The sequence below is a fragment of the Phoca vitulina genome, unplaced genomic scaffold, assembly GCF_004348235.1.
Source record: "Phoca vitulina isolate PV1807 unplaced genomic scaffold, GSC_HSeal_1.0 scaffold27, whole genome shotgun sequence".
Classification (NCBI taxonomy): Eukaryota; Metazoa; Chordata; class Mammalia; order Carnivora; family Phocidae; genus Phoca; species Phoca vitulina.
Genome location: NW_022589730.1, coordinates 20,508,765 through 20,534,428, shown reverse-complemented (window position 1 = coordinate 20,534,428; position 25,664 = coordinate 20,508,765). Strand labels below are relative to the sequence as shown.

Below are 25,664 nucleotides of genomic sequence, written 5' to 3'. Positions count from 1 at the left end.
ACCTGAGCTATCTTGACATCCAGTAAAAAATGAAGGTAATGAGGCTGCCTCTCCAACCAAAAGCTAGGGAAAGTGAAGCGTTAAAGAAATAAAGCATGCCATTTCAGCGAAGATGCGAAATGCTGAAGAAGCAATATTTTCTAAAATATCTAAATGTGGCTTCTTTCAACATGGGACTAGTGAGCCTATTTCCCTTTGGACTTTGACATAAGCCCTTTCTTTACAGTTTTCTTTATCATTCCCTGTTTTAAAACATATATATTTCTATTACAAGACCTATTTTCTCACTTTCTCATCCTTCTCTCATTCCCAGATCCTCTGCTCCCCTCAGACTCCCCACTTGCCACTTATTAGAAGTCATGTTATTTCTCTCAGTTCTGGGATTTTCACAAGGATGTTGCCAGAAAGGTTGTTCTCTCATTTTCACAAAATCATTCCTTTCTAGAATCGTGGTGGTCCTTCGTGCTGTTCTTTCTGTGAATGTTCTTTTTGTCCCCACAGCCAGAATGGACAGGTGCAGATGCTGTCCTGCATGCACTCTGGCACCTGGGCTCTGCCCTGGATCTGGAGTCCACCAGCTGAGGGGTCTTGCTGAAGGTCCTCTAGGACTCCGTCTTCTCATCTGCAAAATGGGGATAGTAACCCTTCTCTTGCGGGGGTATGGTGAGTCTGGAATGTGATGAGATGTATGTCTGGCATTGTGGTTTATTATATCATGAGTTATCCTCTGGAAGTTCTGCTATGAATATAGCAGTAAGAACTGCTATGCTTTTTCCATGGAAATAAAAATAGACTGTAATAGGAAACAAAGGCTCTATCCTGGAAGTGTTTGATCCATGTCTCTTCTCTCTGCACTAGTACAAAGTTTAAGGCAGGGGGGTCTAGTCATTGCAGAGATCAAACCACTTTTCTCGTGCGGCACCTTAATTAATGTGACCCCAAGAGTGACCCTGGGTTTATGCCCCATGGATCCTTTCCCCTTGTCATTTGTATCTTTACACACAGTTCTAAAAGTAGTTGGATTGTTTGGAAGCACATCACTGGGTCAAATGGTTAGCTATTTACTAAGTTTGCTAATCCAGCTAGCCAATTTTCTATTCTTTAACATCACCATAGAAGACCAAGTCAGATGATAGCATTTTTTTCTTTAGGAATTAACCAAAATCTGTCACCAATGCCATCCAACAAAACAAAGAAATGAGTCGGCCACCAAGGAAGGAAAGAAATTGAAAACTGAAATTTACAATAAGGAAGATGCTACAGTAACATAAGTTCCTCATTTGACCAACACTGACCAAGATTTCCCCGGAAAGTCTGCCTCTTCGCAAAGCTTCAGGAGGCTCACACGCTGATAAATGAGAAAGGCAACATGCCCTTTTCCAGACAGATCAGCTGGATCTATTCTGTGCGTCAGCCGAATGGTAGATGTTGCAGCCAGAAAGCCCTCCTATCCATATTTGTTTAATGCTAGGCTAGCCAAAGAAATTCTCATCACTAAGGGTGAAAGAGCTTAGTGTCTTTCTCAAAAGACAAGAAAGAGATTATTCAAAATACTTTAAAAAAAAGATGTTAAAATGAATATCAGGATTGAGTTATGAATCCATAAGAATATCATTAAGATTATAGGGGCACCTGGGTGGCTCAGTCGTTACGCATCTGCCTTCAGCTCAGGTCATGGTCCCAGGGTCCTGGGATCGAGCCCCACATCGGGTTCCCTGCTCCGCGGGAAGCCTGCTTCTTCCTCTGCCACTCCCCCTGCTTGTGTTCCTGCTCTCGCTATCGCTCTCTCTCTGTCAAATAAATAAATAAAATCTTAAAAAAAAAAAGTTTATATGATAGCGTTTTCCTCTTCCACAAAGACTGTGATTACCATGCAAACAGCATTTCCACATTACACTGGATTAGGCCAGAGGACAAAGATGATATCTAACTCATGTGTTGCATTTGGAGAGTAGTCTGTATTTTCATTATTGTATCCAGTACAATTCTGAGCATATACATTAAGGTGAATGGATGCAACTCTCTGAAGAAAAATACAGAATGATTAAAAACAGTGATTGATTCACATGTGTATCTGACTTACATTGAATTTAGAACTTCCTTATGCACAGAATATGAGGCTACTCTTTTGTTTGAGCCTCTCAACAATAAACAAATCCTTTAAGATGTGTTAAGATGTATTAAGCTATGTTGGGGCACCTGGGTGGCTCAGTTGGTTAAGCATCTGCTTTCAGCTTGAGTCATGATCCTGGCGTCCTGGGATCCAGCCCTGCATTGGGCTCCCTGCCCAGCAGAGAGTCTGCTTCTCTCTCTCCCTCTGCTGCTCCCCCTGCTTGTGCTCTCTCTCTCTCTGTGTGTCAAATAAATTAATTAAATTAAATTTAAAAAAGATATTAAGATTATCAAGTTTCATTATTGAAACAGTGGAGTAATGCCTTTCAACAGATGAATGGATAACAATAGATAAACATCCATAGCAATAAAAGAATGAACCATGACTTATTCTCAAATGCGTTATGCTAAGTGAAGGAAGCTAGTCCCATAAAGCTATATAACGTATGATTCCGTTCATATGACATTCTAGAAAAGACAAAGACTACGGGGAATAGAGAACAGATCAGTGGCTGACAAGGGTTTATGGTAGGGAAGGGGTTGACAGCTAAGGGATAGCACAAGGTAATTTGGGAAGATGGTGGTGATATAACTTTCCCCTATCGATTATGGTGGCGGACATATGATTACTCATCAATCAACACTCATAGGCCTGTACATCAAAAAAGCTGAATTTTAGTGCATATGATTTTAAAAATGAATATTTAAAAAAAAAACAGAATGGTATGTAATCCTTCAGGCATGCAGGAGTACTTTAGAATTCTCTACCCACCCACCCCCATTCACTTCTGGTGAGTAACATTTACCTGAAAGGCAAAATAAAATGCTCAGATATCTGCATAAAACCTTTTTTTTTTTTTTTTTCTTTTTAAGTCTCTTTCTTCACACCAAGGTTTTGGCACCACGGACATTTGTGGGTGCTGTTCTGTGCCTTGTAGGATTTTTAGCAGCATCCCTGTCCTCTGCTCATTTGATGTCAGTAGCAACTGCACCCTCTCCCTTCTTTGTGAGAACCACAAATGTTTCAACATTGCCGTATGTCCTGGTGGAGAGAGCGGGGGAGGCGGGCAAAATTACTCCAGACTGAGAATCACTGCTTTAGACTAATGTTTAGAATTACTTTATAGAGTTGTATATGTCAAACTATGTATGGTATACTATATAGGCGATTTAGAGTTTTTGACGGTAATTTTGACTATATATATTTTCACTTTCTTTGATGACCTTGGAACCTCAGGACTCCCCAGATATGATAACTCCATTCTGAGTTGGTTTACCACTTTTACTAGAGTCCTAAGTTTAGAATCAAAAAAACTCTAATATGATAGAGATGGATTATTTAAAAGGATGGATTTTTTAAAAGGTTTAAAAAGTATTAAATTAAAGGAAAGACCTATGATGTTGTAATTGCTGCAATAATTATTATTGCTAAAGTTTAATGGAGATTATTACTTTTTCTTTCCAGGAGGCAAAGTGTTTGCAAGATTACTCAGTCTGAGGCCTTGTTGTTTATTCTTACACCATTTATTTGCTCCAGATTAAGGAAAAAGAAAGCAATTATGTCTTAATTATCTTATATAATTTGTGAAGAAAGAGCAGCAGAGAGATTCGCTTGCTTATTTTATGTGATGAGTGCAAGGAAGTATTCCTGTGTAGTAATAAAAGTTGAAAAATAAGGCTTTAGTGGAATGGCACTAAATGCTAATTGCTCTTTAAGTATGATCATTCTAGAATACCTAAATATTAATTTGATTATCAACAGAACTTTGCTCAAGATCCTGGTAATAACCAAGTTAGTATCTGCTACCAAAATACTTACCACAAAGCCTATGGTAAAGAATTTGGCCTTGATCAAAAAGGACTACGGGCACCTGGGTGGCTCAGTCAGTTAAGTGTCCAACTCTTGGTTTTGGCTGAGCTCATGATCTCAGGGTCGTGAGATCAACCCCCCCCCCCCATCGGGCCCTGTGCTCAGTGCAGAGTCTGCTTGGGATTCTCCCCCTCTCCTTTCCCCTCTGCCCCTCACCCAACTCTCTCTCTCTCTCTCTCTCTTTCTCTCTTATTCTTTCTCAAATAAATACATAATAAAATCTTTAAAAGAGTTCCTTTTAAAAAAAAAAAAAAGGACTAACCATGGCCTTCAGCTTGTGGGAGGTGATGTATGCCATACTTGATAGGAGTGTCTCTATCTTTAACTAAGGGTTTTAGCTGGGAGTGTCCACAGGTAAACTGTGTAGACCAAGGACAAGAGTGTCATCTGAGGAATTCAGACCTGGTCCAAAAGGATAGAAACCCACTATAAATGTGACTCAGAACATCAGATAATCGAAAGGCATTTGAGAAAGACCCGGCAGCAATATTTAAAATGGCATGGGGCCGGGGCGCCCGGGTTGCTCAGTTGGTTAAGTGACTGCCTTCAGCTCAGGTCATGATCCTGGAGTGCCGGGATCGAGTCCCGCATCGGGCTCCCTGCTCAGCAAGGAGTCTGCTTCTCCCTCTGACCCTCCCTCCTCTCATGTTCTCTCTCTCTATCTCATTCTCTCTCTCAAATAAATAAATAAAATCTTTTAAATAAATAAATAAATAAATAATAAAATGGCATGGGGCTGGAAAAGTTAGAGGCAGGGAGAGCAAATAGAAGTCACTGTAGTAACCCAGACAAGGTTAACAAAAGCCTGACATGAGTAACCTAAGAAAAATGATAATGAGAAAGAAGACTTGACAGAACTCCTGGTGACTAATTGAATATTAGCACGCAAAGCAAAGTCTAAATTTGGGCATGTACCAGTTAGCAATAGCTTAAAGAGAGAGAGAAAGAGATTGATTCATTCACTGCATGTTGGTATTATTGATTTAACAAAAAGCCCAGGAGAGGTATTATCAGAGCTGGTCCAAGAATTTAACATTATCACTGAGAATCTGGGCTCTTGATGGTTTTCCAGTCCACCTTCCTTACAGTGTTGGTTTTTCATCTTCATATTTGTCTCCTCAAGGTCACATGATAGTTGCTGAAGATCTAAGCATCAGATCTTAATTAGGAGCATAAGGGTGGCGCCAGTACATCTGTGAATGGCTAGCGGGTTAACCAACCTGCTGTGCCTGTTACAGATGGTTAAATAAGGAAATGGAAAAGATAACAGGTTTCCTTTTCTATTTGAGGATATGATCTAAATTTAGGTGCAGACGTCTGAATTAACAAGAGAGCCCACTAAGTGGACATGTTTGTGAGAGTATAGATTTCTTCCTTGTCACATTTATCTCTTCCCCAGATTCCTCCGTATCAGGTAGGGATCTCCCATTGTTTCCTCTTGCCTCTCAACTAGTCTTTAAGGATATGGTGGTGGAGCCTATTGGATTTTATTTTTTAAAAAAATTAGAAGAACAAAGATTGTGACTATTCCCTAAATGAATTGAAAGTTCCAGGAAAGCGGAATGTGTTTTGAGCACTGAGTCACTGTGTGTCCCCGGGGCCGAGTGTTAGGTGACTAATCCATCCCTTCTCATAGCAGCTTCGGGAAAACTCAAATCTGCTTTGCTCTAAGGCAGCACCACGGTTTATAAAAATAACTGTTATAGCTATACAGCTGTGGTTTTCTCACTTATAACATTATACTGAGTGACTCTATGTTCTGGGGGACGCAGGGGAGGGAAAGAAAGATTTTCAAAGAAGGCATTCATGCCAGCCATAAACAGCATTTTCTAACATGTTGCCATTTGTATCTTTCTCCTTAAAGTTTCCAAATGTTTCTATTTTCACACAACTAGCTATTGTTGGGTCCCAGGCCTTTCAGTATAAATCATGCTGCGATTAACAAGGCACTGGGACAGCTCATCATCTATCTTCGCCCCACCCCCCATCGCCCGACACACAAAACTCCCCGCTTTGGTTCTCTCTTGGTCCAGGGAGTATTTGTCCAGTCATCAAAATTCACAGTAGCTCCTCAAAAAGCAGATTCTAGTCCCCCCAAAGTCACTAGGCTTGTTTTGAGGGAAGGGGCTGCTACCATTTGTGAAATGCTTACCATATACCAGGCACTGTGATATATATTCTCTATGGAGAATTTTACGGGAGCTATGGGCATGTTATCACATACCTTTGCAACCAATGGCAAGAGGAGGCTCCTTGACTCCAGGGGTACACGAAGCCCAGATAAAGAGTCCCACACTGAGGTAGTGGTCTCAAAACTCCTTTAATAATAAACCCTTCCTGGGGCACCTGGGTGGCCCAGTGGGTTAAGTGTCTGCCTTCGGCTCAGGTACTGATCTCAGGGTCCTGGGATCGAGCCCCGCATCGGGCTCCTTGCTCAGCAGGGAATCTGCTTTTCCCTCTGCCTGCCGCACCCCCTGCCTGTGCTCTCTCTCTCTGACAAATAAATTAAAATTTTTAAAAAATTAAATAATAAACGCCTTTCTGGGGCACCTGGGTGGCTCAGTCCATTAAGCATCTGACAGTTGGTTTCAGCTCAAGTCATAATCTCATGGGTCATGATCTCATGGGTTATGGGATCGAGGCCTGCATAGGGCCCCCCACTCAGTGGGGAGTCTGCTTGAAATTCTCTCCCTCTGCCCCTCCCCACCTCGCACACTCTCTCTCTCCAAAATAAATAAATCTTTAAAAAAAAAAAATCCCTTTCAAAAACAAAAGCATATATCCCAATTATTTTCGGGTATTTACTTATAAATTAGATACATGCACTACTCTACTAATACATTATGCATATAATAAAACACTCAAAACCTTAGATCTCAAAAGGATGAGATGCAAACAAATAACGAAAGGTCGGATATTTTTCCCACCCCCGGTGAATGCTTTTATTCATGCCCAAGGTGCATGTGGTAGACACACCCCACTTCCAAGCCCCTTTCCCCAGGGCCTACTACGGTCCAGTTGCATCTTGTTGCCTCTCACAGCATCAAGCTTATGAAGCAAAAAGCTGAACGTACTAGAGCAGAAGGAAAATGCTAACCCCCCCGAGAAAAATAACTCCCAACATTCTGTGACTAAGTAAGAAACTGCACCTGTTCCCACCTCCTATAAAAGAAAAGTAATCCTAGTAAAGATTGCTCAGCAGAAGAGATCAATGGAAAAGCTTTGACTATTCCCACATAAAAGAAGCAGGTTTCCTATAAAAAAGCACTCTGCCCTATATAAGCTTTCAGGCCAGAGTCACACTGTACTTAATAAATCAAACTGTGTTGTTCTCTGTTACAGAAAGAAATGCAGCTTGAAACCCAAGTGAGGAAGAGCATTGGAAGGTTGCAGGGCATTCTAGAAACAGAAGACCTCTGCATACTAGTTCCCTTCTCTGCACCTTTCTGGCCTGAGTAAGTCATTTAACTTGTCTGCTTCTTAGACTCCTCAACTCTTAAATGGGGATAACATGTGCATATAACATAGCTTAAGTGTAAGTTAAAATTCAAACATGACATTAATGGGGGTGAAAGTGTTCTATAAATTATGAGATGCTATAGAAATGAAATAAAAACTTCTGTCTCGGGGTGCCTGGGTGGCTCAGTCATTAAGCGTCTGCCTTCGGCTCAGGTCATGATCCTAGGGTCCTGGGATCGAGCCCCCCATCGGGCTCCCCGCTCTGCGGGAAGCCTGCTTCTCCCTTTCCCACTCCCCCTGCTTGTGTTCCCTCTCTTGCTGTCTCTCTCTGTCAAATAAATAAAATCTTAAAAGATTTTATTTATTTATTTGACACAGAGCTAGAGAGCAAGCACAAGCAGGGGGAAATGGCAGACAGGGCTGAGCAGGGAGCCCAACGCGGGACTCGATCCCAGGGCCCCGGGATCATGACCTGAGCCGAAGGCAGACGCTTAACGACTAAGCCACCCAGGCGCCCCAAATAAATAAAATCTTAAAAACAAAACTTCTTTCTGCTATAAAAACAAAAGCTGAGTAATTGACAAAGTAACTTACATACGATGTGCCCTTCTAGAGAAATCAGTATGTAACTTAAATTTTTGCAGTCCACCCCAGACCCTTTGAGACATGCGGATGATAGCTCACTGTTCCAGTTCCCAATCCCACAGCCGTTCCCAGCAAATCCTATTGGGAGTACCTGATGGAACCGCCGTTGTGGACCTGCAACTTCAGTAGGGGCCCATGGGGTGTATTTTGTATGGAGGTCACATCCGTGTCCCCGAAGTGAAGGCAGGCGGGGTGGGGAAGCTGTGACAGCTCTGGCTGTCGAGGGGCATCGAGGCTACGGCCTCACAAGGTCCAGTGTGGCCTCCCTCTGCTTCTGTGGAGAAGCTTCCAGTCCTTTCTGCTCAGCAGACATACCAGCCTATGATGGAGCAACTGTCTCAGCAAATGAAAGTAAGGTCACTGAATAAGCTCTGAAAGCTCTGGAGACCTAAACCCCAGTCTAAAGCCCCTTGTGTCCAGGAAGCATGGGCCAGAGAAGTCCTTCATGGATTAAGTCATTGAAGATGACTTACACAAACATTTTTAAAGCTTCAAAATTTATTGCTGTACATTTTCGCATAGCATTTACTATGGAAATACTAATAGTGCAAATATTTGTTTTGGACTTTGTAGCATTTGAGAGATCACAAAGCTTTCTGATATCGTTTGCAATCATTTACGAAGATCTATATTATTCAACTTATCTTTAAAATTCAAACAAGTAATCTTATATTCAGAGAGATTACATAATGCTTTCTAGATCTCTTTTCTAGAACAAAGAAATACACTGGAAGCCACCAGGGGCATTCCTTTCCTTTATAACACATACGTCTCGCAACACCTGTCCAACTGCAAGACTCTTTGTTCATTGACAAATTCATTCAACAAATATTTATTGACAAAACTGTTATGTTCTGGGCACTGTGCTAGGCTCTGGGGACATTAAGATGAAAAGATGCAATCTCTGCTTTCACGGTGCTTACAGTCTAAAAGTAGAAACAGACATGCAAACAAATTTACAATACAATACAGTAAAGTGCTTCCATGGAGGTATTTACAAAGTGCAGTGGGAACTTGGAAGAGGGAAGAACATCTGCCTGGAGAAATCAGGGACAGCTTCACAGAGGAGGTAGCCACTGAGCTGAGACTTGACCAGTAACCGGGAATTTGCCATGTAGACAGGCAGGCAAAGGGAATGACAGGTGCAAAGACACAGAGGCCCAAGGAGCACTTCGAAGGACCAAGTAATGCGGTTTTTCTTGAGCTGAAGCTACAATGGGGAGAGTGGCAGGATGAGCCAGACAAATAGGCGGGTATCAGATCATGAAGAGCCTTTTGATCATTCATCCATTTATTCAACGAACATTTATTAAGTGCTTACTATTGCCAGGCACTAGGCTAAGTGCTGGGGTTGTAACAGGGAACAAGACAGACACATCCTCGCTCTCGTGGAGCTTACATTCTAGTAGAGAGATAGACAAAAAGTTAACAAATAAATACAGATTTAGAAGATTTCTACAAAGGAAATAAACAGAGTGCTGAGGCAGGAAATGAGTATTATGGGGGGTGGGGAGTAGTTACAGTTATTAGAAAACGCCTCTTGGAAGTGACATAAAACAGACACCTGCAGGGGTTATAACAATAGCAAGCCCCAACGGGAGCGCTCACTATGCACTAGGCACTGTGCTAAACACTTTATAAACAGTATCTCACTTAGTCCTCACGACGACTCTATGAGGTAGGTATTATTATTCCTATTTCACTGAGGAGGAACAGGCTCAAAGAGATTAAGTAACCTGACAAGTCACACAAATGGCAAAATCAGGGTTCAAACACAGGTTTTCTTCATTGGAAAGTGCTCACTCTTAAAATATTATTCTTAAAATAATTCTTAAAAATTACAGAGAGAAGTGAGAAATTTTGAGTATGGAAATGATACGGTCACATTTGCTTTGAGGACCATAAGGAAGGAAGGAAGGAAGGAAGGAAGGAAGGAAGGAAGGAAGGAAGGAAGAAAGGAAGGGAGGAAGGGAGGAAGTTAGCCACTGAAAGTCCAGAGGAGAGAAAGGAGGTTGTAGGAAGGCAGTGGGTTGCGGGAGTGGAGAAGAGGTATGGATGTGAGAAGTGCATTTAGTAGTTCTAACAGGACTGATGGGACAGTGGAGGCAAGGGAAAGAGTGGCATCTGGGATCACTCATGGGTGTCTGCCTTGAGCAATTGGATCAGATGACTTGCTTTTACCCTAGTTAGGGAATGCAAGATGATGATAGATTTGGGGGCTAAGATAATGAATTTAATTCTGGACATGTCGTCCTGTGGGTATCTTGGGAAAACCTGGATTTATGGGATGGTCCCAGTTGGACACCATGTAATGGCTTTCATACCTTGTTCTCTACCTGAGCAAAGGATATAGGAACAAAAATCAAAGTTGTATATGTGTGTACATTGTGTTTTTGCTTTTACAAAAACTATTTATAAAAGCATGTCTATGTTGGTTGGATAGCTTTGTAAAAAGAACATATGATCACCAAGGTGAAGTTACCCCAAGCCTGATTACAAAAGAGAACTCATGGACTTGGGGGGAGCCTAAGAAAAGCCTTTGGACATCCATTCTAAGTAGTCACACCAGTTTTTAAAAAGAAATCAATATTAACTTCCCACTGCCAGCCCCGCTGGGGCAGTTTGATGGGCCCAGAGCAGGCCTCCTTGGCCAATCGTCTGCAAGCACCCCACCTCATTTGCCAGCGAGACCACTCTGAGGATACTAGTGGCCTAAGGCCCAAAGATCCAAGTTGGACGTAAATCAGGAATTCCAAAAAGGTGTTATTTACGTAGTTTGGCATAAGGTCCAGAGAGACAACAGCCCCAACCTAGCCAGTTGTATTGCTTTGACTATTTTCTTTCCCTTCCTCAGGAACGGGAAGGGTGCTGGAGGTAGCCGTAATAAAATGTACAGGTGACATTTACATGGAATTGGTCACATTGGTGACCACATCATTTCTGGGTCTAATTTTAAAAGAACTCAGAGTGAAGAAGTACATAAACCCTTCCCATAGAAAGATATTATTTCTCAAAATGTGTTTAAATTTGCTTATGAACACTCCCCCTCCTTTCCTTGGCATCAGATTAACTTAAGTATGTTTTGATTTTAAAACTCATTTAATAATGTTGTGCCAGTTTTAGTCATTAGGTATCAAGGAATTTAAGTGGAAATGAAGTTACACTTAAGAGTTTCAACAATGACAACAAAACGTTAATACTGTGGGGGCCGGGTACTGATTAGTAAAGTATTACAATCTGGCTCATGAAGCAACTCTGTCTAGAAAGCTGCCTCTTTCTGTGGCAAAGGGTCTAAGCTGCACCTGTTAACTCAACAGGGCCAGTGGACATTAGAAAATGCAAAGTGTCCTAGAAAAAAATGACAGACATGGACCTGCCAGTACCATCTGAAGGGTACTTATGTACCTCACTCATGCCCAAGGGAAGAAAACGCTTTATTTTTATAAAACTAACAAAAGTATTAGTCACGGGCAAGGAAAGAAAACATCACACATGCTAGATGGCAACTTAGAATTCGCTTTCCGGAGGCGAATTGCAAATGGATGAGCTATTCTCCACCACCTCCATTTGAAACCTAAGGCCCAGGGATCACAGCTGACTGTAAATCAGGAACCCTGGGGGGAGGGCGGGGGGAAGGGGCGGGAGGGGGGGTGGCTATTTATTATGTGTGCTCTTTAACAGAAAGAGTTCCAATCAGTCTGTGAATATAATCATTTATTTGTCTTTACAGTGATGATGGAGGAATGTACATGTGTCCTCTTTCAATAAAGTATAAAAATCTGTTTATATACAGTGAAGTCACAATAATCTTTAATTGGGAGATTTATTTGGTACTCCTGATCGGTTCATATTAAAACAGGGGGGAAAACAAATATTTCACGTTAAGTGCTACATTTCCAGTAGATTGCACCTGGCATCAAAAGCTCAGCTTCATCTTAAGGGTCCTGCTTGATATTACAAAAGTCTAATTTTAAGTCCTAGGACTCAAAATAAACATCATTTTTTGAATAATAGATATATACATCAAAAATACATCTAAAAAGGCATTGGTTAGCGCTATTAAAAAGCTCTATGTGCTCGGGTACATTTTTTTCTTACAGGCAAAACCCAGTGGAAACGCTTTTGTTCAATTCTAGAAATTTGCTCTTGGGGAAAGTTGGTCGAAAGTTACCTGTAAGGAAAACAAACAAACTTAAGTAATGTGATGATTTCTCAGGTGAGGTCAGCAGAACTTTAAAAAGTAGTTAGAAGCTTAATTTTACTTAGAACCACATTTTTAAAGCCTTAACATTTAGTTACAGCACTTTGTACATAAAAAAAATGTTCAACATATCCCCTCATGATTTCAAGTGCTTTAATAATAAATTTATACTCATTTCATTTTCAGAGAAGTCGTACATACAGCTTTGTATGCTAACACAAACATCTTCTATCTATAACTAAACCTGTACAAAAAGAGAAATCATAGGGCATACAAATAAAAAAAGAAAACGATAATAGACACAGACAAATCCAAACATTTTTGAGAAAATTTAGAAAAACATCTACTAACCACGATTTATTTTACTTCGGAGCATTTATGAGTGACAGACAGGCACTGAAGCTTTCTCATTATTGAACCTGGCTGAAGCGATACGGTGCAAATGCAGACAGAACTATTTATATCTCTGATCCTGTATCTCATTTGCAGCTAAATATTTTGACACCTTTGTTTTTACAGTTTTCTTCTTGCAAGCACTCTTAAAATTTTGATAACCTGGGTACCCCTCTATGATTGTAAAATTTTAACTAACACAGTAAATCTCAACCTGTTATTGAGGACATACATAAAACAAATAAATCAAGGCCCACGTTGCTAATAAGGGACGTGAGAGAGAGCCATGGCATGATGAGGCTGACAGACCCAAACGGAACTACGTGGCACCAGTTCCATCTCCACTAGCCATGTGAAGTCGGCCATGGCCTACCCTTTGGTCAAGCCAAGTCCTGTCTACTCTACAGGTTATTATGAACACTTAATTAAGTCAAACGGCAGTGCTCTGGTTTAGACTTTAGGTGTAAAGGGGGCTAAATGAGTCAATTAGGCAAATTCAATTTTGATAACTAAGAAGTGCTTCTAATTCTTCCACAACCTTCAAGTCTACTAGCCTGGTCTAATAATACCATTCTCAAGTTTAGAATGTGATACACACACTATGAATCTCTCTCTACCCAACATGCCAAAATAATGGCTATTTTAAGTATATATAACTCTAATCGCTCCATGTTAGTTAGTTTGTTCCCTCCAGTAACCACATTTGTGCCAGGCAGTGAGCAATGTCGGCTTCTACATGAGCCAAGTGCCTAGTCCCTGAAACCCAGGCTTGCTCACATAAATTAAGGTGCTGCCTTGATACCCATCTGCAAAGCAATCTGTGAAGTAAGCAAGGGTCTAGTGAAACCTCAGTTAGATGATCCTTGATTATCTTAAACTGTTTTCAGGAGAAAAGTCTGAGAAACAACAAAAAGCTAAAAAGCTCTGAAAAGAGGAGGGCCTTCCTAGAGTCACCTCCACGGCAGCAGACACAGCCACCCTGATGGCCGCCCCACGCCCCAGGGACAGCGTGGCTGAAGCCCTCGGACTGAAGAAACATGCTTCAGGCTTCCCCCCGAAGGACTGGCACAGAGCAAGCACACTCGTCAGAGCCCATAAAACACACCCTTGCCAGAGTAGAAACCAAGATTCGAGATCAACATGGCGCCTTCCTGTGCTCAATAAGGGGGGAAAAAAAACTTAAAATAGCACTGAACTGGATTCCAACAGTTCTGTGTGTTCAGGAAATGGTCACCAAATGGTGATGCTGCCACTGAATATATAATGTGAGGCATTCAAATTATTCCCTGGTTTCTTATCCCCGCGGCACGAGCCGCTCCCTGAACCCCACAAAGGCCCTGACGGGCAGGGATGGTTGTGTGAACCATGAACTCAGCCTCCCCGCACACAGTACCCTCTCTGTGCCTGTACCAAACGGGCCCCTGGCCGTCCCCTCCGCGGCTCCAGTGAAAAACTGGAGTCATCCCGGCCACTCTCTCCGTCACTTCTAATCAGTCACCTGATCAACTTGATTCTATCTCCAAATACATCTCCAATGGACCTTTGCTTTACCTCCTTTTCTCTGCACTCACTGCCAACACCCCCGTGAGGCCACTGTCCCTCTCGCTGCCAAACTACAACCACCTCCTCACTGGTCACCCCGCTTCCAGGCTCTCCCTGCCCCCATCCTCTGTCCCAGGGGGCGGCCGCCAGATCTTATAAATAAGCACATCTGATCACCTTCCTCAGCCTTCAGTGGATTCCCTCTGGCTTTGATGTTAACCCGTAACCCACAAGGCTCAGCATGATTAGATTTCCTCTCCACATTTTCTCCCAACCCTCCCCAGATTACATTCCAACTGTGAAGATCTCTTCTTTGTTCCCTAAAGGCAGCAACTTCTCCTTGCTGTTTCTTTTGATGGGAACACTTTTTACCCAAACTTTGGCCTACTGCTGCTTGCCCCCGAGGCTCAACCTAAATGTCACCTCCTCAGAGAGGCTCTGGTCACCCTTCATATCGTATCAGCTCCCCTCTCTGGGCACTTCTGCTTTTCCTTTGTAGCACTTATCACAGCTGGCAATTATGGAGCTATGTGAGCATCTGGTCAATACAACTATACAGTAAGTTCTGTGAGCACAGGGGCTGTGTGACCGTGGCCACCACTGTGTCCCCAGGACGAGCACTGAATGCAAGAATGACTAGTGGGATGGGGGGCAGGTCCCCAGACTGAAAGGGACAGGGAGGACAGGTTCCAAAACAACTAGGAGTTAGGACTCTAACTCACTCTGTTCGTTCTCTATTTCTCTTTCTCTCCCTGACGCCCCTCAGTTTTGGCTTCAAAGGACGCAAATAAATAATCGGCTTATGGGGGGCACAGAGTAAGACAAGACCTGCCAAAACAAAGCAGGATGGCAGTTGGAAAGCAAGGTGCTGCACGAGCCCTTGGGGACTTGACCACAACTACCTAAAGACAAAATATAGCCATCAGGACAGAGCCTATGACACTCATGTGAGTTCACAATACGGTCCAAGTTTGTATGTGGTAAGGCAAAGTATTTATTGTCTTATAAAATGCCCTTCCCATTCTTTCTGCATCAAGCCTGTGCTGGAGAGAACCTAGAAAAAGAAAGGGACTTTGCCTACTTTACAGTAGTAACTTTAAAGAGGGGACAACAGACGCCAGAAAGACAGCGTGGTGGGGATGACAGGCACCTTCATCTCCTGCAGCCACTGCCCCCTACCTGGCAGAGTCCTTTTTCTCTTCCCCTGATTGCTTCTAAGGACACCTTGCAGGTTTTCCACCTGGCACTGAAGAAGGAGGTTAGATCCCTTGCAAGTGGCTGCAGGGCTGTGAATGTCTTCACATCAGGAGGACAAAAGGACAGGATTCTCAAATAGAGAGGAAACCAAACAACAGTACCCACCCAGCTCTTCAGCGGAGAAGCTATTTTATATTCTGCTGAGGCAGGCTACCAAGGGCAAAAGCAAGAAAATAAAGCACCTTCAGTTGCAAGTCTCTCTCTCTCTGCTCTCAGTTTACCTGATCATATTCTTAGGCTTCATCTCCACTGTCCATTTCCAGATCCATCTCTTCCGTATCAGCAGCTCGCGACAAGATGTCTGCCATCAGTGCTTCTTCCAATTTTTTGCGTACTTGCTGTACTCGCTCCTCCTGTTTCCTTTTACAAAAGAGTAAACACACACTGATAATCTGGCAAGTAATGGAAGCATGCAGCTGGTACTACGGTCTATCTTTAGTTCAAAATCATGAAAATTCCTGAGAAGAATACATTTCCTTCTCCTTAGACTTTGCAAGACTTTCTCCTATGCCCACAAAACCAAACTGCACCGGAGGTGAGCCTTGCCACAAACAGGAATGTTCAGACAGGCAGGTATCCCACACCTCTCAGAGAATTCTGGTAGGAGTAGATTTATTTCAGTGACTTTTTCTTCAACTTCAAAAATTTCAAGTACGTGAAGATTTGGGGTTATTGCTATAAAGGATATTAGAAATAACTTGAAAGCAGGGATAAAAGAAAGAAGTTATATGGAAAATAAAGAAGAAGAGATTTTTTTCAACGAAGCAGAGAGATGGAGGAAGTGGGGGCATGATTGAGTTTGGCATTCTATGGCTATGTTGGGGAAAGACAGACGGAGCTCTCTCCCAGGTTCCCAGTCGTGCTGGCAGCCAGCCATCCTGAAGAAGCCAAGACCACATGATCCTATGTACCGAGGAGAGAAACTGAACAGCATCTCTTTGAGATGAGCGGAGTAGTTAAGAACATGCCACAAGTTCTCTCTGTCTTGGGGACTGCAGTGGAACCTCAAAAGTGAAAGTTAATACTGCCAAGTCATTAAAAAAAAAAAAAAAAGGGTTCTGAACCATTTGATGGGAAACAAAGCACAGGAAAAAAAGTCTACTGGTATGTACTTTAAGCTTAAAATCAGGAAAAAATTCAGAGTCGCTCCCGGACAGTACAAGAGAGGGATTTCTAAAATAGTTCTAATGAGCCAAGACGGTAAATAGCAATTCATATCCAGAGCCAAGGGGGGAGGCCAAGAAGAAACACAAGAGAAGGGAGAACACTGGAAAGTAAGAGTCTTAGATAAAAACAAGAAAGGGAAAGAAGCAAAGGTACAGGTGGAAGGGTTAGCCCTGACTAGAAAGTGGGACAAATCACCTCTTGAGACCAGAGGAAAGGTGGGTAGGATGGATGTAGGGTGGGAAACGGAACAGCCCAGTGACAAATAAGAGACACAAGAGGGAATACTGAGGGCTCCACAGTGGGAAAAAAAGTCACTTTCTCTATCGATATTGAGGAAAACAGCGCAGCACTGCCTCGAACCTGGGGACGCGGAACGGTAGGAGGGCAACATTCTGGAAGTCGATGCTGATTCACTGAGTATGTACCTCTTGTGTCCTCAACCACTTGTAAAGTTACATTTACTAGATTCCAGCTGATCTATCTCATGAGACTATATCCAAGGTGAGAAGCTAACATAAGTTGTATAGCCACAAAAACTTTCTATGTCTTTACCAAAGTCCGAAAACAGCACAAGGAGTTAAAAGGTATAGGCTTCCACTCTTTAACTGAATTTTCACAAAGAGGGGGGCTGTCATGGAGTAGTCTAGCCTCTGTCATATTAAAAGAACCTAGAGATGAACATATTTTCATGTAGCTGGACCAGGGTCAAGCACACATTGTTTATTTCTTACATAGTTAGTCTTGCCTCTGGCCTCATGACTCAAGGTTTATGACAAATGGCATATCAGTCTCATGAGCAATCTCACTCCTGATAAGAGAGTATGAGAATCTGCACAAGTGCCCTAGAGTAATCCCGTTAGGAAAAAAGTAGAGCAAATGGTGCTTTTGGCTGGAGAGGTATGTCCTAAAACTGCCTCGATTCTCTTTTGGCTTGAGCATTACTTCCCATACTTACGGAACCTGAAATTAAAGCATTTGCCCATCGGGGCAGGCAGAATTCTAACATAGTCCCTGGCCCTGGATAGACTCCTGTGTAATTCCCTCCCCCCAAGAGCAGGCAGAACTTGTGAATGGGCTGGGAGGTCCCTCCATGACAAGGTTACTGATCAATGGACCTTGAGTTAATCAAAAGAGATCACCCCAGACACCCTGACCTAATAAGAAAAACTCTTAAAAGGGGCTATGTCCTTCCTGAAAGATGTTGGAGAGGGAATGTAGAGGGGACCTCAGGGCAAAGAACTGCTATCCGCCTCTAAAGGCCGGGAACCGCCCTATCCCACATCCAGCAAGATACCCAGAGGCCCCAGTCCTACAACTAAAAGGAAACGAGTTCTGCAACAATCAAAAGAGCTTTAAAGAGGACCCTATGCGCCAGAAGGGAATGCAGTCCAACCGACACTTTGGTTTCAGCCTTGTAAGACCCTGGGAAAAGAATCCGGTGGTGTCTGGCCCAGGCTTCTGGCCTATGGAACTGTGAGTGGTTGGGTGTTGCTTTAGGCTGTTAAGTTTGTGAGAACTTGTTACTTGTATTAAAAAACGAATATAGGGGCACCTGGGTGGCTCAGACGTACTCTTAATTTCAGCTCAGGTCTTGATCTTGGGTTGTGAGATTGAGCCCCACCTCTGGCTCCCAGCTCAGCAGGGAGTCTGCTCGGGATTCTCTCCCTCACCCTCTACCCCTCCCATTTGCTTGTGCATGCACAAGTGTGTGTGCACGCTTTCTCTCTCTCTCCAAAATAAATAAATCTAAAAAACAAAAACAAATACAGGGGGTGCCTATGTGGCTCAGTCTGTTAAGAGCCTGACTCCATCTCAGCTCAGATCTTGATCTCAGGGTCATGAGTCCAAGCCCTGCCTTGGGCTCCATGCTGGGCATGGAGACTACTTTAAAAAACCCCAAATACATCCATGGATGAAAATATTATCAAATATGCTGAAAAATATATATACTTAATATTGAGATCTTTAGTTAAAGGTTTAATATAAACAGAATATTGGCTGCACAATTACAGAAAGGGTAACAATTCCATTTGCAGTGATTTTTATTTTGAACCTGCACTAATTCAACAAGAAATGTTTGCTTAATAATTTCTGTTATGACAATTAAATCAAACGGACAATTTGTTAAACAAGTTTACCCTAAAAGGAAATCATGCAGATCTGGCTTTGAGATATTTTCCTCTACTATCAAAAGATCTGCTGTTGAAGCCATCAGCATTCCCATGACATCACTCAGAGGCCCTCAGTCAACACCCACGATGACCTGGCAGACCCCCTGCTGATTAACTGGGTATTCATTCCAAGACAGGTAAGAACTTGTCTCCAGAGGAATATCCTTCCTCAAGGGTAAGAATAAGCCAAAGAGCAAGCTGATTCCTCCCCTTGATTTTACATTTTTTCCTTAAAAATAAAGCTGATCATAAATTCCATACAATCAATACACATGAATACAACTTTGAGCCATGTTACATCTTTGCGAAAGGAACTACTTTAAAACCCAGGAAGGGCTTTCCAATTACAAACCTAGCTAGACTCATTCATTTAAAAACATTTTCATGCCAACTTTTTATGGATTTAGAAAAAAAATACAAATATAAAACATATTTTAAAATTATATGATTCAAAAGTGCCACCTGCTGGTTTTGTCTAGGAATAATACTCCACTAAAACCTGATTTAACATTCAAGGGTAGAAATAGTGAAGTATACACACTGTCCTATTTTTAAAGAAAATACAATACACTACAGTCTCATTATAAGGTAATGATACTCAAGTTCATTAATCTCATATAAGAATTTCTTTCTGGTCTTAATATCTGAAATAGTTTGCTTCTTTAGAGCAATGGTTTGCTTATATTTTTCTAGGCATTATCAATCTGAGTTGTATGTTGTCTTTTCACTATTTGCTGCTAAAAACCAAATTTGTGGTCCAGTCTTAGAAAGCAAAAGATGTTAAGAGATGTAGCTTGTGTCCTCTCCTTACTCCTGACTCTGCTGTATTGCTTTATGCTTTACCCTTTGCTTGATCTTTGCTATTTGCTTCTCATCTGGCTCTAGTGTGTGTGTGTGTGTGTGTGTGTGTGTGTGTGTCTTTGAAGCCACCTTAAATCTTTACTTAAAACAAGATGAAGCAGAGATAAATAAATCTCTAAACTGAGCTTAAGAGAGTAAACATAATCGAGATAAGCAAACTGAACTCTAAAAACACAACTCAGCTTAAAACAGCATGGTTGTGATCTGCTTTAAAGAGAGACTGGTTTGCAGACAAACCAATGCAGGAAGCAGTCACAAAAGGCATCACTGAATGAAAGGGATTCTTTAGAGCAGAAAGGCAGAACTCCAAAGCCTAAAGACACTCAGTAACAATGTGGACAGAGTACAACTGATGGGTCCCTCGGATACGACCGTGATACCTCCAGCTTTTTCCAAGCATGTATCTGTTTTATTTTTTTTTAAAGATTTTTATTTATGTATTTGACAGAGAGAGAGCGAGAGAAGGAACACAAGCAGGGGCAGAGGGAGAGGGAGAAGCAGGCTTCCTGACGAAGCAGGGAGCCCGATGTGGGGCTCGATCCCAGCACCCTGGGATCATGACCTGAGCCGAAGGCAGACGCTCAACGACTGAGCCACCCAGGCGCCCCGCATGTATCTGTTTTAAATGTTCTATATCATCTTCCGTTAATTTCACAAAAGATCTGTTAAAAAAAAAAAGTGTAACTTACTGACTGATGCGTCACTTACTAGATGTGGCACAGAAAGGAAGAGGCATTATACAACGTATCCGATGGAATGAACAGGTTTTTGAAGTTCCGTTTAACCGCCTTACCTAATGTCTTCGTCTGTGACAATGAAAGCCTTGCAGAGGGGTTGAGAGGTGTTCAGCCAAACCGCCGGGTTCTTTTCCACCGCGGCCGAGGAAACCTGCCCTGTGATTGGTGCAGAGCTGGTGTGCAGAGCGCTGGCAACCGCGGATAGGAGGGTCTCGTCATTACTACCCGGACCAACTCCTGCAAGTAGAAATACACACCAGCTAAATTTTAGGAAATTTCAGGATGGGCTAAGCAAATCTTATGTAACCTAAAACAACTGATATTTTTATGTTTGTTTGGGATCATATATTTAAAACTGACACAAGCCAAAGAAGTAAAGGATAATATCGGATCTACTTCACAGTTATTCTATACATAGTTACTCTATATAAAGAATTAACATTAAAAGAAATAGTAACAAGGCGCGCCTGGCTGGCGCAGTCATTTAAGCAACTGGCTCTTAGTTTCGGCTCAGGTGACGATCTCAGGGTCGTGGGATGGAGCCCCATATGGGCTCCGAGAGCCCAGCGCAGAGACCGCTTCACTCTCTCTCCCTCTGCCCCTCCCCCCCAAAGAAAAAAATAGTAACAAAATGGCTGAGCATTTTAATAAAACTTTAACACAACTTCAAAATACATTTTCCAAGGTACGAAACTTTTTTAAAGTTGGCTACATCTCCTCAAGCAAGGTCAATTATTTTAATGATCTAAATGCGTTCTAAAGTCACATTATACCCAAGTTTCCCTATTAATGGATCCCCGGAGTCCCAGAATAGTTTCTCTTGTAGGTTTTAACATTAATTTCTAGCAATATCTCAATACTTTTCTTTGTTTTGGGACTTCAAAGGAAAAGCCGATGCAGGCATGCTCTACCTGCAGCTTTCACATCTTTTTCAAATACCAAACAAAAATCCAAGTTAATAGAATTAATAATGGCACACCTTGACTACTTGTAGGAGACTGGCAACATGACCACATTTAAATGCATTGCTTAAAGTCCTAAACTTACTAAACCAGTTAAAGCAATACTTCTCAAGAACGCAGAGGGATGACACAATGTTCTAACCATGAAGGAGGAGAATTTTTGAGCAATCCACACTATCAACATTTAGAAGCCGAAGTTCTAATGCTTGAGAAACAACGCTGCTCTGGAATTGGAATTAACATGTGACAGGACAGGCACCCTAGGTAACTGAGTTCTACACCCCAGACCCCACTTGCTACTGTTACTGGACCAAGGTGCACCTGTTCCCACAGCTACAGGCCACAGCAGTTTGTGCAGGGAGAGGCAAAAGAGTTGCCGGCTGTCCTTTCGCTAAGACGAAGAGTGAAAGAGCAAGTGCTCAAGCCAGACGCTGCTCTGAGCGGGGAGCTTGAGAAACTCTGCCACTCAGCTGCACCACTCAGCTGCATGTGGTTCTAAAAGCAGCACACGGGTTAATTTATATGATGAACCCAACCTAAAGCCAAAATTTTTAAACAGAAAAAAATCTGAAACATCCCTACAACACACAAGCTTTTCAGATACGTTTTCCCTGGGTTTATTAAAACACAAAAGGGACATCATCCAGCAAGGCATACGATCCCCCAAAGTAAAGACCCTGTCTTCATCATTTCTGACTCCACAGCATCTAACACAGAGCCTGGCACACAGGGTACTGCTCAACTGGATTTGGATAATACCTTGAAGACCTTTAGGTAGTTCCATGGTTTTTATAATTTGTTCTGTTACATCTGATGCACTAAGTCCTTGTAGCCTCTTCTCCCAGAAAAGCTGTAAGGCAAAACATCACTGTTAATATACATACTTGGAACAAGAAAGTAGCGCATCGATGCTGCTGAATGATGAAATTGAAATCATTTCAATAGTCTCCTAATTTCTCCATTTTTTTCCTTATAGATACTAAATGACACTCCAAATATGAATTATTTCAACACATCGTAATTCTTTCAAATGATATTAATCAAAAAATGTTTTCTTATTTTATGCAATCTACTCAATTGTTCCAGTACTACAGATTTGTATATGCCATATACTACTACACAGAATACTTAAGGTATCTCCCAAAGAATATAACTTGAATTTTCAAAGATTCATTTGGTATGAAAATTTAATGTTAAAATTTATCAGGGAAAAGAAAACAAATTATATTATGTAATATCCCTTTATCCAATATCATTAGGGAAAGAGCTTCTCCACCTGTGTGATTTTTCCACACTACTGAAGGTTAGCCCTTTGGCATACTTTTAAGGGGTAAAGAGCCAGTTTTAATGGAAACGTTTCTAAAATGTTTTGCATACTTCCTTGTTCTTTAAAAAGGGTGTCCCGTTCATGGGCGACTTTCCCCTATGGTGCAGAGCCCAGGTCACCTTAGTCACTCAGCGGCCCTACATGCCCATTCTGGGCATGAGCAGGCACACTGAAGGCTCCTCATACTCCATGGGGCCACTGGAGGAATGCTAGTGCTTAGTCAAACACTAAATGGTCCAACACAGTTCTGCTGTTTGCTCTTATATCCTTTCTGTACTTCATTTTCTCTCCTAGTTAGCTATTAACGTCTCAATAATGTCATTCATCTGTTCCACATGTATTTACTGAGCTCCAACTAGGAGCTGCCCTGTGGATGCAGCACTAGATGAGATATACTGTGTCTTTGTCTTCAAGCCGTATCTCTTTTTTAGGCTCTCTCTTATGTACTGCAGCCCAAAAATACAGATAGAGGAATTCCTTAGGACTCTGTATATCTGTCTCTAATCCTGGATACCTGGGGCCTGTCAAAAGTAGGTACTGAAAAAAATATTGAATGGCTGAATATGGGAGTAACAGGACTCAGAATGAGGATCTTGAGGGACACACAAACCCAAGCTAAAACCCCAGCTCTAGATGTCTAAACCTTCAATTGCCTCTTCTGTAAAATGTGACAGCAATGAGGACCACATAAGATTAATGTGGAGTCTAATAAAGCAATATATGTAAAGCACCTGTCATGGAGTAGGCACAAGGTTTACATATTTACTTTTAGCAAATTTTGACCACTCTGAGGGCTTATATTCTGACTTCTAGATATATGAAAAGTACCAGGTAATTGCCCTCCAGACAAATGCAAGATACAATAAAATCTCTTTATGGCAGAAGAGTAATATGTTGGATCTCTAATAACTCCCATGCTAGCACCAAGAGTAACCTGCAATAGAATGCTTCACTCTCTTTTGAAGACCTTTGGTATATGGTAACAACCCCTTACACCTCCCTATAAATTATGTCATCAGCAGAATATGTGGTCAACATATATGAGGACATGAATACATTAATCATCATGGGTGAAAAATAGTTAGGTGAAGGTAACAGTTGATAAATGTGATAAATGTCCCAAGAAACCCCACCTGCTATTTCCTTTTTGTGGGAAATGGTATCACCTATGCATTGATTATCACACCAAGGAAAAAAACAAGGAAAACAAATGCCAGTTAATTCCTAATGAAAAAGGAAAAAGTATCCAGAAGAATCAGTGAGTATGAGATTAGTAAGTGCCTTTATAATAAAATTATAACTTAATTTGCAAAATAAATCAACACTACCAAAAGACAAAGTATAGAAGTTATGTACAGATATTACTAGTTACTAATATTTTACATAAAATTCCAATTCTAGATATCAGAAGTTCAATTTTTTACATTCTATAATTTTTCACTCTCAATTTTTAAATTCCTATTAATTCAAAGGAAAATGATACAAAATTTAGAAAGGAAAATTTTGCAAAATAAACCTTGGACTGAGAAACGAGTGTACGGCTCTAGATTACAAGTCCTGGTGTCATCACACGCCATCTGACAACCCTCAACTAAGTCTGAAGTTGAATCAGGTATGCGCCCATGACTTCTCTATAAATGAAATGCTTCTGCCATGAAAATGGAGATACATGGATTTACGTGTGTGTATGTTGAATGTGTATTTCTACCCCCACTCACGCTCCCCAGAGGAGGTGGGGGATGTGGGAAAGGCCAGAGAAGGAAGAAAAGGCTAGTCTGATCAAAGATGACGCATGGTCAGGTCACCAGCGCTCTCCATCCTTCCCACCACTCATTCAACACTGATCAGCTCACCCAATTTTCATGAGAACTGAAAGTCTTCATGAGATAAATGTCTGTTTACAAATCCATATGTTCCTACCTCACCTTCCCTACATTCATCTTCTCAGGCCCCACCTGTTTTGTTTATTTGTTTGGGGGCCAGGGGCTTCTTTGCATTTTAAAATATTTTTTAAATTGACATAGGCATTATGCCAAGTGAAAGAAGCTGGTCTTTTACATACTGTATGATTCCATTTATGCTAGTCTTTTACATACTATATGATTCCATTTATATGATATTCTGAGGAAGAAAAAAACTATAAGGATAGTTGCCAGGGATTAGGGGTGGAGGGAGAGTCTGACTACAAAGGGTCAGCACAAGGGAATTCTTTGGGGTACTACAATTGTTCTCTGTTTTTTAATAAATACGAACTTTATCCAGCTGCTACAATTACCATTTTCTTTATTTTCCAAGCCAGTTCCTCAAGGAATGACCAATATGCACTGACTCCATCCCCCAGGCCCATATCGACTTGATTACCGCATCCCTTTCCTCATAAATTTTCACCAAATTTACCCTAGGAGGCAGTCAGCTCCTCTCACCAAATTCAATGACCTTTTCTCTTTACCTCTGATCATTTTATAACCCTGCATGCTGTGGAGAGGTACAGGGAGGGGAGAAGTCTTCCTCTGCCTAAATTTAAACTTTCCTGATCTGCTCATTTATGAATTCCATGTTTTTACTAGGTGACAAATCGTGGCCATCTGGAGTTCTTTTACATTACTTCTCCAGCCATTAAAAGTCTAAAGACAAAAAAAAAAAGAAAGAAAGAAAGAAAGAAAGATAAGATGAGTTTTCCCTAAATTTGTAAGGAGTCTCCCTCTACCATAGCTATCCAGTCTCTTCCATCACACCTTCAGAAGCACTACGGCTTTCATAAATCCTAACCTACCCACTGAAAATCTGATTTCACCTGCGAAATCCAATGATATTCTCAGCGTAACCCTGCTGCCTGGTGTGAGGCCAAATAATCAATGTAACACTTTTAAGGAGCAGCGATTTAATATTTGGAGAAAAATCCCAAAATGTGCTATCACCCTCAGTTATTCTATCTCTTTCTAATCCCCACTAATTAGACC

At 41.7% G+C, this 25,664-nt stretch overlaps 1 protein-coding gene across 1 annotated transcript in view; it reads right to left on the bottom strand.

The window, feature by feature from the left end:
* Positions 1-11,782: 11,782 nt before the first annotated feature.
* Positions 11,783-25,664, bottom strand: part of MBD2 (methyl-CpG binding domain protein 2) — a 63,994-nt gene continuing 50,112 nt past the window's right edge. Inside the window, exons 4-7 of the mRNA XM_032422626.1 lie at positions 22,137-22,227; positions 20,472-20,652; positions 15,701-15,839; positions 11,783-12,257 (exon numbers count right to left, since the gene is read on the bottom strand). Of these exons, the coding sequence (XP_032278517.1) occupies positions 15,713-15,839; positions 20,472-20,652; positions 22,137-22,227 (399 nt within the window). The 3' untranslated portion in view covers positions 11,783-12,257; positions 15,701-15,712. The remainder of the gene's footprint in view (positions 12,258-15,700; positions 15,840-20,471; positions 20,653-22,136; positions 22,228-25,664) is intronic.